The 13422-nt window shown below is 39.0% G+C and overlaps 1 protein-coding gene across 2 annotated transcripts in view; it reads right to left on the reverse strand.

The window, feature by feature from the left end:
- Positions 1 to 1679: 1679 nt before the first annotated feature.
- The window catches only part of drd2a (dopamine receptor D2a), a 28519-nt gene continuing 16776 nt past the window's right edge, over positions 1680 to 13422 (reverse strand). Inside the window, exons 3-8 of one of the 2 annotated variants that reach the window (XM_029517169.1) lie at positions 10145 to 10254; positions 7056 to 7192; positions 5199 to 5401; positions 4264 to 4350; positions 3596 to 3983; positions 1680 to 3011 (exon numbers count right to left, since the gene is read on the reverse strand). In XM_029517169.1, coding sequence (XP_029373029.1) covers positions 2815 to 3011; positions 3596 to 3983; positions 4264 to 4350; positions 5199 to 5401; positions 7056 to 7192; positions 10145 to 10254 — 1122 coding nt within the window. In that variant the 3' untranslated portion in view covers positions 1680 to 2814. Of the gene's footprint in view, positions 3012 to 3133; positions 3984 to 4263; positions 4351 to 5198; positions 5402 to 7055; positions 7193 to 10144; positions 10255 to 13422 lie in introns of those variants that run through there. The other variant, XM_029517170.1, reaches the window with a different exon arrangement.

Below are 13422 nucleotides of genomic sequence, written 5' to 3' on the forward strand. Positions count from 1 at the left end.
GGCAGAAAATTCAGAAAATAAAAGAAGTAATATATAATAGTTTTATGTTTAATGTGTACAGCTTCTAATTAAAATGATTCACTAGCTATTATGAAGACAGAAATGTGCTGAACAGAGAATGTGTCCGGCATGATTGGTGCAGGTTCGTATGTTGGAGTGGGACATTCCCCAAAGGGATTTAATTATGTGAATACCATACATACATGTGTCACACATGACAATGGAGGATCCATATATAGCTGAAAAAATATGTGTAGATCATATCTGGCGCTATCCAAGTAAAACAGAAACATAAGCCAGGCTGTGAGAGGATCACACTTGTATGAAATGCTTCTTCCAGAGAAAATATAGATTGAAATATGAAGAATCTTTGAGGCATTAGTTGTGTTAATAGAAATATATTTTTTTCTTTTTTTGTCATGAAAAGAAATAATTGTTTTGGATCTGCTACAAAAGCTTCAGCTTTGATCATTTGTCAGGGTGCAAAGGCAATCCCAATGTCCTTGGAGATAATGTAAGTTCATAAAGCAGCTAGTTTGCGTCAGTCACAAGTAGCCCAAAGGGACTCAGCAAACCTGTCAAAAAAACAAAAAACAAAAAACAGACTACTTCTTTTGTTGTTTTAGTAGGAAGAAGTGAAGCACATTAAAATGCATTACAAACTTTTCAGCTGCAGTCAGGATTTCGCACACCAAAATCCAGCTGCTACTGAGTAAATCCTTTGGGTGAAATAATAATGAACTTCAGTTCAACCATTGCTAAAACCTGTGTGTTTAGTGCTGGTGGGCTGAATGTACAATAGAATGTAAACCCATTACACTTGGTACCAGTGAAATGAAGAATGAGACAACTCATAACTTTTTCTTAATGGCTTTTTTTTATTTTTTGCTGCATTTCCTTTGTTGACCATGAATTGGTGCTGCTCATTACCCTTTCTAAGGATTCACCCTTTTGTCACAAGAAAGGGAAAATTAGATATAATATAAAAAGGAGTGACAGAGAAGCGAGGAGGTAAAAGTTATTTCCCCCTGTAGCTATCTCTTTCCCTGTTCAGCTGATAAGATAAGTATTTATCATACTATATACTATCAACTAGGTACAAGTGGACTAACGGATTAGGTGTATGTTTTTTTTTATTGTTCTTTGGCTTCTGTCAGGTCTTTACCAGCTTTTCAATGTGAAGTGCTAATTGTTTCTGATGATACAAACACAACAACACAACAAAAGCAGCTGAACTCATTTCCTGAGCAGCAGCAGTAGCTGCAGCATGAAAAGTCACTATAAATGATGATGTGCCTAGAAGGTTGGATGAACTTTTTTCTGACATCTTTGTCACTGTGGTTTGGCTCTTTGATTGCTCACAGCAGAGATTCCCAAAGATTCTCAACATTGTACAATCTTCCTTTTAAACCACATGGGCCTACCTATTTAATCCAGAAAAGGTACAGCTCTATGTTTCGTCATCAGAAACAGAGGTCTCAAACTCAAAAGCTGTGTGCCCACAGGTACATGAACACATCACATTTAGAAGCCAGACTTTGCTGTATGTGGTATTACTGGGCTAATTTTTCCTGTCTAAAATTGAATATCTATATGACAATACCTTTGTGATTTAACTTAAGCTTTGTGGGTCGATCACTAAAACATGAACACATCGTTGTTGGTAATAATGTCTTTATTGATGAACTGAAAATGATGCGGGCCTCGTTGGCCAAAACAATACACACAGATATTGTTGTAACTGATATTACAGTTTTGCCAAGTTCATCTCATCCCTACTTAGCAAAAGCCCCCAGGAGCATCTTCAGGGTTTGCACACATCCGTATGATTATATACCTGGAAAGTCAACATACAGGTCATTAGTTTGCCACAAAAGACCTCTACTGCAGCGATGCTCACAGTTCCTTCTATTAAACAATATTATTCAACTGCAGACCAATCCTGGGAATAAGAGAGAGGCTGCTGGATAATGGCAAGTTCTTTATCGGTGTCTGGTTATCTGTATGCACACAGCGAACACTGATATTCATGTGGCACTTTACAGTATTTTTTAATGGAAGTTATTGGACATCTTTGTATTTTTTTCTTGAACATACATTTCAGAAGTCAAGTAGAGGAGCAGTGTAGCATGCATCACAGTTCCATTGCAGGCATATAATCACAGTTAATGTGTAAAAGCTATGTACACCACCAATAATGATAATAATAGTTGAGATATGAATAATATGTGATTTATCAATTTATAAAATTGCAAATATGTGTTTATTGGCATTGCCACATTATACAACAAATAAACTATCCCTCGTCTTGAATACACATTCCAATCAATGATAAAAGATACGTTTTTAAGTTTAAGAGCTCGCATATCAGTTTTAACACTGCAATGAACACTGACCAGATATCAATAAGCTTTGTTGAAAATTATCATCATCGAAACAAAAAGTACACACACCATAAAAAGCAGTTTGCAACTTGTATGTGTGTGGTATACACAGATGGCTCCTTACGTGACAAACACAATGATTTTAAGAGAACAATGTTACATTTTTCTTTTCCCCATGAAACAAGTAATTGCTACAGACATTTTCTTGTTTTACATTCAGTGATTTGTCCATGAACACTTCACATATTGAGCCAACATGTCTTGAAGGAAGACATTGTCAGTTTTCTCAATACCCAGCTTCATAACTGAAAAGCAGATTGCGGTTTCCCTCCGTGGTGCGTTTTCCTTAGCAGGATGAGGTATTTGCAAAGAAGAGATGCTTTTAGTCATCACTCTCCCCGTAGTCCGATGAGATAAGTGATGCATCAGTTTAGCAGTGCAAGATCTTAATGAATGCCTTTCTGAACTCGACATTAAAGGTGGTGTATATGATGGGATTTACAGCACTATTGACGTAACCAAGCCAAGTGAAAGCATTATACAACTCAGCAGGAACCTTGCATTTTGTGCAATGGGTGTTCAAGATATGGGTAATGAAAAACGGCAGCCAACATATGATGAAAACACCTGCGGAAATATGTGTAAAAAGGGAGTATTAGAAAAGACCTGAGAAAGAGAGGAAAGTGAAAAGAAAGAATTTTCTTTTATTGCATTGTACTCCCAAACACAAGTGAAGGAATGATTTCTTTTTGTTGCGTCACATCGTGACTTGTTTTCAAGTTCTGTTGTGGGTCATACCAAACAATTTGAGCTGAAAATAAGAGATTCATGCTGACATGGCTGGAGGCTTGCACTAACAACAAACATGTTTTAAACAGTATGCTTCAGGAGAAGCTTGTGGTAAATTGTGATATAAACACATATTTGAATTTAATGAGTGTGAATAGAGGTCCCTGCTGGTTTGATGTCCTTGCAACATGTGTTTATACAAGTGCACAGTTAAGAACAAAAATGTAGTAATGTTTGTTTATGGAAATGTTTGATTTCACAGCATCAGTCCTTACTTTGATGTGCATACTCACAAATAGCACCCTTTGATTTTGCCTATCTTCAGCATATGTAATCATAAATTGTTAGTATGACATGGGAGATATGACATTAGCAGGGAGATATATATATATATATATAGAGCAGTAATTGAACTCACTTACCAAGAACGATGGCTAACATTTGAGTGGCTTTCTTCTCCTTCTGCTGGGAGATCTTTCTCTTGCTCATGGTCTTCATTGAGGTCTGAGTCTTGCCATTAGGCAAGGCCTGTGTCTGGAAGACTTTGGCCACGACAGGAGCCGGATCCCCCAGAGCCTCCTTCGTAGGATCTCCATTCTTTTCTGCCCTCTGGGACTCTTCAGGGGGCGTGGGAGGTGAGGAGGCCGGGCTGGCATGAGCCTTGTTGGACATCAGTACCTGGTGGCTCGTGGCTGGAGTGTCTCCAAGAGCGCACTGTGGCTGCTGCTTCTGTTTCTGGCTGCTGCCACTGCTGTTCAGCTCATCCAGCTCCAGATCTTCCCCCTCATTGACTCCATCTTTTATGAATATCTGAGCATATTGATATAGATGGTAAGTTTTCATTAAGGCTATTGTATAATTGACGACATTAAAATTAATTGCAGTGAATCGATAGCAACCCTAACACTAACCCTAACCCTCTTTGAGATTTACTGTAACAGAATGGTACCTTAAAGCTGAAATTTCACTGAGAAATGCAGGAATGCAGCTTATTAAATCTTTTACAGGGCAAACAAATATGTTTCCAACAATGAAACTTTTTGGAAGATAAAACAGTTATACAAAGGAGCATTGAAGAAACAGCACACACCACTTTCTTCTTGGTGACTGGAAAACTCCCATTTGATTTAACAATCATGGTGCACAACCTCACATCTTCTGGATGAGTGCACTTATCCTGAAATGAAAGCAGCTGTGTCAAGCAAGGAGAGGGTACAATGTCAGAGCACTGCCTGCTAGTCAATGAGGCTCACGTATAAAGAGGATGTTGACCAAGAATCCGACCTGCAGCTTTAATTAACCTGCAATGAAAATTATGTGCTAAAATTGTCTCAGGCCAAACAAGTTCATTCAACGATTCGCGGTATATGTGAAGCAAATCTGTCAATATGCACATGTGATAATGTTGGTCTGCCTGCACTCAATAACACACACACACACACACACACACACACACAAACCTCAGAGTAAAACCATGCATAAACATGAGTAATGGCATGCACTGGAGAGAGCATTACTTAGCTTCCTGTGCAGAGCCCATTGAGTTTCTCTGTATCAGTAAAGTCAATAACTCGAAAAGAAAAAGGTCATTTGAGGGCCATCGTAGGAAGGGTTGCGTGGTGGCTTTTGACACTGACAAGTTCCAGTAAATGTAACATTAAGATTATCCACATTCACCACGGACGTAATAATGGATTTCATTTACATATCAGGAGAAAAACGCTTGAAATGTCAACGGTATAATCGAGCATTGTCTTTTAAGTCCCTTGCTTTGAATGTTATTCATTAGCAGAAAATCAATCCTCTTCTCGTCTGTGCATGTTGCTATGTAATCCAACATCTGTCCATTACACCAAAGGGTTGAAAAAATGATTGATTGCAGTTTCACACATAATTTTTTCTTTTATGCACCGATTCATTCTTTGGTTGAAAAAGACAGGCTTTTGGGAAAATAATAAAGTATAATGTATTACTAAGGTGTAAGTGTGAACTATGAACAGGGGACATTTTACTGTGACAGCTTACCTTCAGTGAAGCATCAGGGTCAGCAGCCTGGCAGACACGCTGCTTTGGCTTTGTGTTTACACGTTTTCTGCGCTTCCTCAGGACCACATAGATTTGCACATAAACCAGTAGAGTGATGATGAAGGGAACATAAAAGGACACGATTGAAGAGTATACCACAAAGGCTGGATTGGCGATCACACAGAGGGACTCATCACGAGTAGCTGTGGAAATAAGCAGAGGGTAAATGCAGGCTTCAGAAAGGATGTTATCATCCATAAAGAAATATTTTTGTGTAGTTGTGGCTTGTGTCTTTGCTTTGCTTTCGCTACTTTGGCTCTTGGAACTTCTTAAAAGGGCTGGGCTTGAACTTGCGCCTCTTTGAATCTCTTGAAAATTCCTCCAACCTCTCTACACAGTCTCCTCACTTGCACTTGAAGGTCATATAAACAATTTCTCTTCTCTCACCCCCATCCACTTAGACCAGTGCAGTGCATTTTATTTCTGTGCTAACCCTCTGTGCTTATCTGCTGCCACAGGGTGTCTATTTGGTGCCAAATGTTTAGCTCATACCACAATATCCCATATATCCCAATGTTAGTCTCTGCATTAGTTGCTTGTTAATTTTAGATTTCACTGATTTCAAAGCCTGGTTTAGAAGCCAAATTTCCCAGAGTTATGGGAGACTTTTTAACTCCCCAAACAATCTGGTGTTGTGACAGGTCTTAGAGCTCTGTCCATGACTGGACCCGAGTCAAAAACAGACCAAATAAACTCCATACCCTGAGGGCATCTACGAATTAGGCAGCAGCTGTTGCCAAACAGGCGGCGATAACTGCATAGAATTAGGATCATTATGGTAAATCCATGAATCATCATGCATTGACTACAGGCGTCACATTCACAGTGTAGTCCATGTTAACAACTTGTTGTCTCCACATTTAAGTCTGGCTGTGCCTCGGGGGTAGAGAGTGGTTAACTGAAGAAGCACCACAGTTTACTTGGGAGGTTGCGTCCTGCTTAGCATCATTGAAAAAAAGAGTCAACTGTGTGCTAGAGAGAAATTTAGGTTAAAAGATTTGGGAAATAATCAGTTAGCATCTGCTGCAAAAGTTGCTGCTGTAGAAGTGTGGGTTTCATGCTTTTGCGAGTGTGCATGCATTTGTATTCTTTTGCACAATGGTTGTCATGATTTGCAAATATCACCAGACAGATGTGACAAACCTTATATTTCAACAATCTTTCAATCTAGAGCAAAGACACAAGAGACGTTATAGTTCAAAAACAAATCTTTTAGGTCTCAATTTCAGTTACTGCTTCTGAGATATCTAACTAACTAGGTCTGTGGCTGCTTGAAAGTTGTAGTGGGGCTGACAAATCCAAATGTCCCAGCAGAATTGACATGGAGTTTGGAGCGTCAAATGGAGTGTCAAAGTGACACAAGGATGCAGGCCGTAGGAGGTAATCAGCCACAAGCTGCTACCTCTAAAAAGCTCCTAATCAATCCGGTTTAACTGTGATCCTCCTCCATGCAATAAGGCTGACTGGGCAGTAGGTACTTACACATCTGGGTGAAGTAATCAGTCACTTCCATGGGTAAGATTACAAAACATCACAAATTGTGGAAGCTTGTATTTATTTGTGTTGAAACAGGCACTTAAGAACATTGTGCTTCAGTGGAATTTCAATGTAGAGACAAAAAGAATCAAGAAGAAATACCAGTTTGCTATTCACGATCTATCTGTATCTGCGAATCACTTACTGCAATGTGCAGTAAATGTACCCAATGAATAATACAGTCACACACAAATCACACTATGAAAAACGTTTTTTTGTTTCAAACACAGCGGAGCACACGTGCACTGTGATCTTTCTTACCTGTGTTATTTAGGCCAAACAACAGGGGACATGATATGGCAAAAGACAGCACCCACACCACAGAGATCATCACTGTGACCCGTCTCCTGGAACTGTAGCGAGTATTGTACAGCATTGGCATTGCAACTGCTGTGTAACTACAAGGAGTGAAGACAAATAGACACTTTAGTTTTTATGTTATGGCGACATGGCACCATTCTTCCCAACATTAGGTTAAGTATGATGAGTTTAGCAAAAATGTTTTCTATGGTTTGTTTTAATTCATGTCTGATTGGCCATTTCATACTAAATTCTGTGGTTGTGTTTGTTCATTAGTAGATGAGTCCTCGCTTAAACAACATAGGAGTTATGTGGTAAAGCAAGAAATGTTGCCTGTCATCTTGGATCAGATCCAATTTGATAGTGGGCTGGCCCTTTGGTGGCAGCAACGTGCCGTGGGCTGCATTTTACATGAAGATGTTGTCCTGGAGGGGAGCCTGTGTCTCACAGGAGAGACCTGATCATTTAACCTTGGCTTTATTACTGAGCTTGCTGGAATCACAGCTGTTTTCAGTAAAGGACACCTCAGCACAGCTCATTTCGCTGAAAGGTGCTTTATAGCAGGTTGTCTCTCATCGCTCAGGTGTTGACTCAAAGCTTTACCACTCTAATAGTATCAATCTTGACAAGCTGTTTTCTGTGCACCTTAAGCACCTTGCAATTAAACATAGTAGTATATTTAGCGGTGAAAAAGATAGATATTCCCCTCAAGTGTTGCTGGATTTCTATTTCCCAGGCAGCCAGAATCATGAGAATCATATTTTCATATCATATTCCAATATGAAATCATATTTTATGTAATATTAATGACAGAGCAGGAGGTTATGTTGCAATGTTAGTTCCCTGCATTTGTCCTCAATATATTTAGAGTAGTGAATTGTAAATTTATGCAAATATGAAGGACTACCATTTATAAACAAGAGCTACAACTCGACTTTCTCTGAAAATGTTTTCATCTCTTTATTTCACTAAGCTGCTCTCATGTCAATGTCTTGTAAAGCATGTTAGTGCGTTGACTGACAATCTGTGGGAATTGCGTTAGGCAGTTGAATTCTACTTATTGTACTCTGTGCTTTTTGGCAGCATAATTGGAGTTCTTCATCTCATTTGACATGTCTATATCCATAACAACTTCTACACAAGTAAAATTTTGGCTGATGTTCATGTACTTCTGCTTCTAAAGAAAGTGAGGCTGATTTCTTTGAAGACACTCAAAGTCCAACTGCCAATAATCTATTCTATTTTTTTTTTATAACAGAAGAACTTACTTCTCTCCCCGGCTCAAATAATACTGAAAGGAAATTTAAAATAACTGCTGTTTGCATTTTTCCTCAATTTTGACTTTCATTTGCTTTCAAATTTACAGCAATAGACTGGCTCCATATTGTTGGATAAGAACAAAGTTACCAGAGACAGAGACATTTATTTGATGTTTAAATTAATCCTCTCCCTGGAGCTCGTGGACTGATAAAGGGAAACAGATTTAATTGTGACTCTCATCTGAACTTTTACAAATCAGCATCACATTGGCGGAGCCTGAAAAATACTCAAGTGAGTGATAAGCGTTTAAAAAAGTCAGATCAATAACGCTCTCATCAGCTTCTGATTACAGAGGAGACTGTGTGTCATTAATCCCTTCTTCATAACCAGGTAATCAGATTTATATTTGGATAAGGCATTAATGAATCCAGGTGGATGACAGCCTGTCACATAGCTCCTGCCATGCACTTTCTTATTATTAGTGTGTTTGATTGTAATGTTGTTTTTATTTGCGTTCTGTACCACTGTGCTCGTTTTAATGATATTATATTATAATATGTGTGTATACATGTAGATTGTTAGTTTGTTAACAACCTGAAATAATCTACTGTATCCTATCTCTGTGGCAGAAGGGAGAAGGTTTTTGATGGTATGTTTAGTTTTTTGTTTGCTTGTTTTGCACTGCTCTTATGCCTTTAGATTCCATAGCTCTACCCAGCTCAGTACACAGCATCTTCACCTCTTGCCTCAGGCAACGGGTTTTCAAAGTAATTTTTTTGGGGGGATGAATCTGTATCTCTCTGACAATATAACATTTTATGCAGATGACACTCAAATGTGTCTGCCTTTGAAATGGGAAATTAGAAAAATATTCGTTACACCCATTATGGCCCATAGACCAGTTGCTTCTGGCTGTCCCAAGATCAAGGTTGAAGCCTGTCATGAACCAATGTGCATATGTGCCCTACATGTGTTGAGTGTGTTCTAAATCTAAGCCACATTTTCAGGGTTAATTATGTAAGAGAGTTGCTTGTGGTGTATTTTTGCTTGGATAATATTTTTACCACCATATTTTACCCTATCTATTTTATATTTTTAATGTACCATTTCCTTTGTTTTGAAGTTGCAGATCATTAAGCCCATAGTGTGTGATACACTATATTTAGTTGTACCGGATAAAAACAAACAAACAAACACACAAAAAAAAAAAACATGTATGGCAGCTTGATTAAGATCCATCTATGACAATTCAAAGAATCATATTCTTCCAAGGAGATTTGATAGTTGGGCTATTGTACACATGTAAGTAGTCTCTTCTAACAGAACATTTAGTGTTAAAGTCCGATGAGCAAGACTTCCAGGCTGGTGACCAAATCCAATCAATGTTGAGAGGCTGAATCTGAAGGAATTGGTCACTCTGTGTGCTTTGGTGCTGCACGATTAAAGGTTGTTGTAAACTGAAACTCGTAATTTAGCTTTGGGAATAATTAAAGCAACCGAAGGATGTTTGGGGTAAGAGTGCTGTTACGTTAAGATAAAAGAGCCTGAAGACAAAAAGACTCAAATCATGGAAAGAACAAAGACCTTGGTGGTTCAAAAATGAACCATTGTCTTCAGTGCGCCTTCTGACTGTCCTGTATTTTCGTTAACCGTTGTTTTTAAATGTGCTCGATAAATAAATTTGACTTGACTTGACATGAGTTAATCAGAAGGTAAAGATTTCCATTTGGAATCGATGCAGGAAGCGCGACAGACAGGACTAAACAATCTGTGTGGTGTGACAAATTTACCGATCAATGCTGATGGCACAGAGATTGAGGATGCTGGCTGTACACATCATCACATCCAGAGTGACAAAGATGTCGCAGTGGATCTTGCTGAAGCGCCACTCTCCTACTACCTAGAAGAGAAAAACATCAGCAAATGGCAGTTTACAGCAACAGCAGACAGAAAAAAGCCCCTTACCCAGAAAAAGGTAGTACCTTGGCAGAAATGATGTGTTTTCCTTCTGTAACAAAAAGCTTGACAGTGAAGTCCTATTGTTTATTTTTGTCATGTTAGTTTCACACCAGAAAACAGAGAGAGTGGGGAAGATGAGCGAAGAAGAAGGGGCCGGATGTTGGATGTAAGAAAAAAATAAGCATGAAAGAAAATCTCAGAGCGCTCAGAGTGGTACGTAAGTAGTCGCCCATTTTTCAAAAAAAATCATTTAATATAAATTAGATTAAATAGGCATGGGTTGTAATAGACAGCCGGAACAGATATAATTCTGCTGGTCTGTCAAATTCATGGTGGTAAGATGAACGTTACGCCTGGCATGATAACAACTGACCACCTTTCTTACTCACTTCATTACTTTGCACCATTTGACTGACTGACAGTAGTAGGAATTTCATGCTATAGATTTTTGCATAAATCTGTGGAAACCCAGATTGCTAGTGAGATAATCATCCTTTAACACACATCCTGGTTCACATCCCTGGGTGGGTCTCAATCAAAGATATGGTCGAAACCTATTTGGATTCATACCTCTATTGCTCTCTATTACGTGGTCAAAATCCCCTGATAACCAGCGTCATCAGTGATGCTCTCGAAGGTTTGGCGCCGTCCACTCGGCCTGACACCACGGCCCACTGTTTCCTCCCACAGCTGGGAAAAGTATGTGTATGTGTCAAGGGGCAACATCGACATCTCTGAGTGATTAATCTTTGTCCTTAGGCTGTGTGTTCATAAAATTAAGTGCCATGTTTAAAAGCCTGCTTTTTTGTGTCTACTACACTAGCAGTGATTGCAGGATGATATGACAGCCTAATGAGTGCTCTCTTCCCCGTTACAACCTCCCCCTCCTCTCCTTTCTTTCTTGTGCTTTTCTGACCTTTTCTCCATGACATTTGTCTTCTCTATAGCTCTACAGTACCGTCTTTAGCCTGTCTATTTCTCTCCTTAGCTATCATCGCAAATCACATTCTTGATTTTTTACTGTCATTCTTTAGGTTTTTGCCTCTCATGTCCTAGCTCACCAGTGCTGCAATCAATAACACGTTTATGCGCCTCATAATATAATGATTTTCTCAATTTTGTTCTTGCTATCTCCCTGGCCTCATGCCCAGCTCTCTACTCTACTACTAACTATATTTTATGCTCATGCATAAGATCATAAGTCAGAATCTACCAGTGATATGATTCAATTTGTGAATGGAAGGTGTTGGAAAAAGAAAATGCAGTACTGGGGGCAATGGTTAGCAAGTGCAATTTAAAATCAGTATTAAAGTTAATAAATAAAGGAAAGGACAAAGGATACAATACAATACAAAGAGCACATAAAACAGCAACCTCCTTAAACAAGAGGAAATGTATATTACAAATTTTACACATAGCTCCTAATTTAATGTACCATTTTAATATTTCACAGTTGAGTTACTCTTGAGTTTGAAGTTTTAATTTCTCTTTCGAATTTCTCCCTGATGATTTCATCACTTGCTTTTATTAATCCAGCTTTAATTGGGCTGGCTGTCTGTGTTAACATGTCTCGTTCTTACTGTCCAATTTTCCAATTTAATGGTTGTTTGGATATAAACATTTCTATTCGGGTCTCTCATGACCTGATTGAGACTACCTTTGTAATACATTCACAAATTAAACATTTATCATTATATTATTGTGTAATGCACTTCATTTGCTAACCCAGTTATGAAGCGTATCAACAGGAGAATAACTTAAAGTTCAAATGTAATAAATGGAACTTGAATTGAAAGTAAAAGTGAAATCCATTGAGCTAATCAAAAGTTAATCAACATAGTCATAAAATATAATCAAAAAACATTGCGGCAGTTTACCGCAAAAAACTATTCAATACCAGCAGGACTTTCTCTCTGACATGAAATTGCACTTTCCGAAATAGACCTTCTTTTTTAATCAACTTTATTAAAAAAAAAAAAAAAAAAGTCACGCATAATGTCCAATCATGTGCGCTCTAATTCAGCCATGTTTGGCAAAAATTGTAGTAATTAATGCTAATTTAGCATTTAATGATAAAGGCCAAGTTGAATGCCCTCCCCACTCACTGTGACTACGTTCTCACATTTTTTCATGTGAATACTTAACTCAGGCACAAGTGTGGCCTTTGTGATGTTCAAAAAAGTGAAATGTTGGTACAGAGATAGGGAAAAAAGTTCGGTTCAGAGAAAGAGCGAACTGTGTTTTCCCTAAACACTCAACAGATTGGTGTCTGTTAGCTACCAAATTGTTTCCACTCTACTCCAAAGATGAGGGCCCCAATCCATATCTATGCTGGGTAATCCATTCTGACTTTGTCAAACAGCTCAGTTCACAGCATATTAATTCATGGCGGGACACACTCAAGTTATTATTAGCCTGTAGGGTAAGGTGACCAGACATCCCTGATTTTCCTGGGCGGTCCCCAATTTGGGTAAAAGTCGTACCCCAAAATGCCCCCCAGCCCCCTACTTTAATAGGGGACAAAAAGTAGGAGGCTGACGTCACTTTCAGAGAGCATGCACAGCAACCAGAAACAGAATTCATTCATCCACCCATCCGTTTCTGGAGGCAATCCCAGCTCCCAGTCCATCACAGGGCCAACATACAGAGACGGACAGAAACCAACAACCACTCAGACCTACGGACAATAGAGTCACCAATTAACCCAAACATGATGTCTTTGGACGGAGGGAGGAAACAGGAGTACCCAGAGGAAACCCAAGTGGGTTTACTCGGGGAGAACATGTATACTCTGCTCAGATAGGCCTCAGGCCCGGGAACTGAACCTGCAACCTTCTTGTTGTGGGGCAACAGCGCTAACCATTATGCCGCCGTGCTCGGAAACAGACCAGCTGGCAGAATAGTTTAGTTTGGTTGCTGTGCTGCAGATCAACTTGCCCCTGTTATTTATTTCATACTGATAACATTTGATTTATGACCACTGCGGGGGAAAATGTCCCGGATTTTCATTTCAGAAATTTGTTCACCTTACTGTAGGGATAAAATGTCTAGCGGTAAGAAAACGGAAATTTGACCACTTCCCTGTGTGACTATCATCGGATCAGCTCAG

This window comes from Echeneis naucrates, chromosome 13, assembly GCF_900963305.1.
Source record: "Echeneis naucrates chromosome 13, fEcheNa1.1, whole genome shotgun sequence".
Classification (NCBI taxonomy): Eukaryota; Metazoa; Chordata; class Actinopteri; order Carangiformes; family Echeneidae; genus Echeneis; species Echeneis naucrates.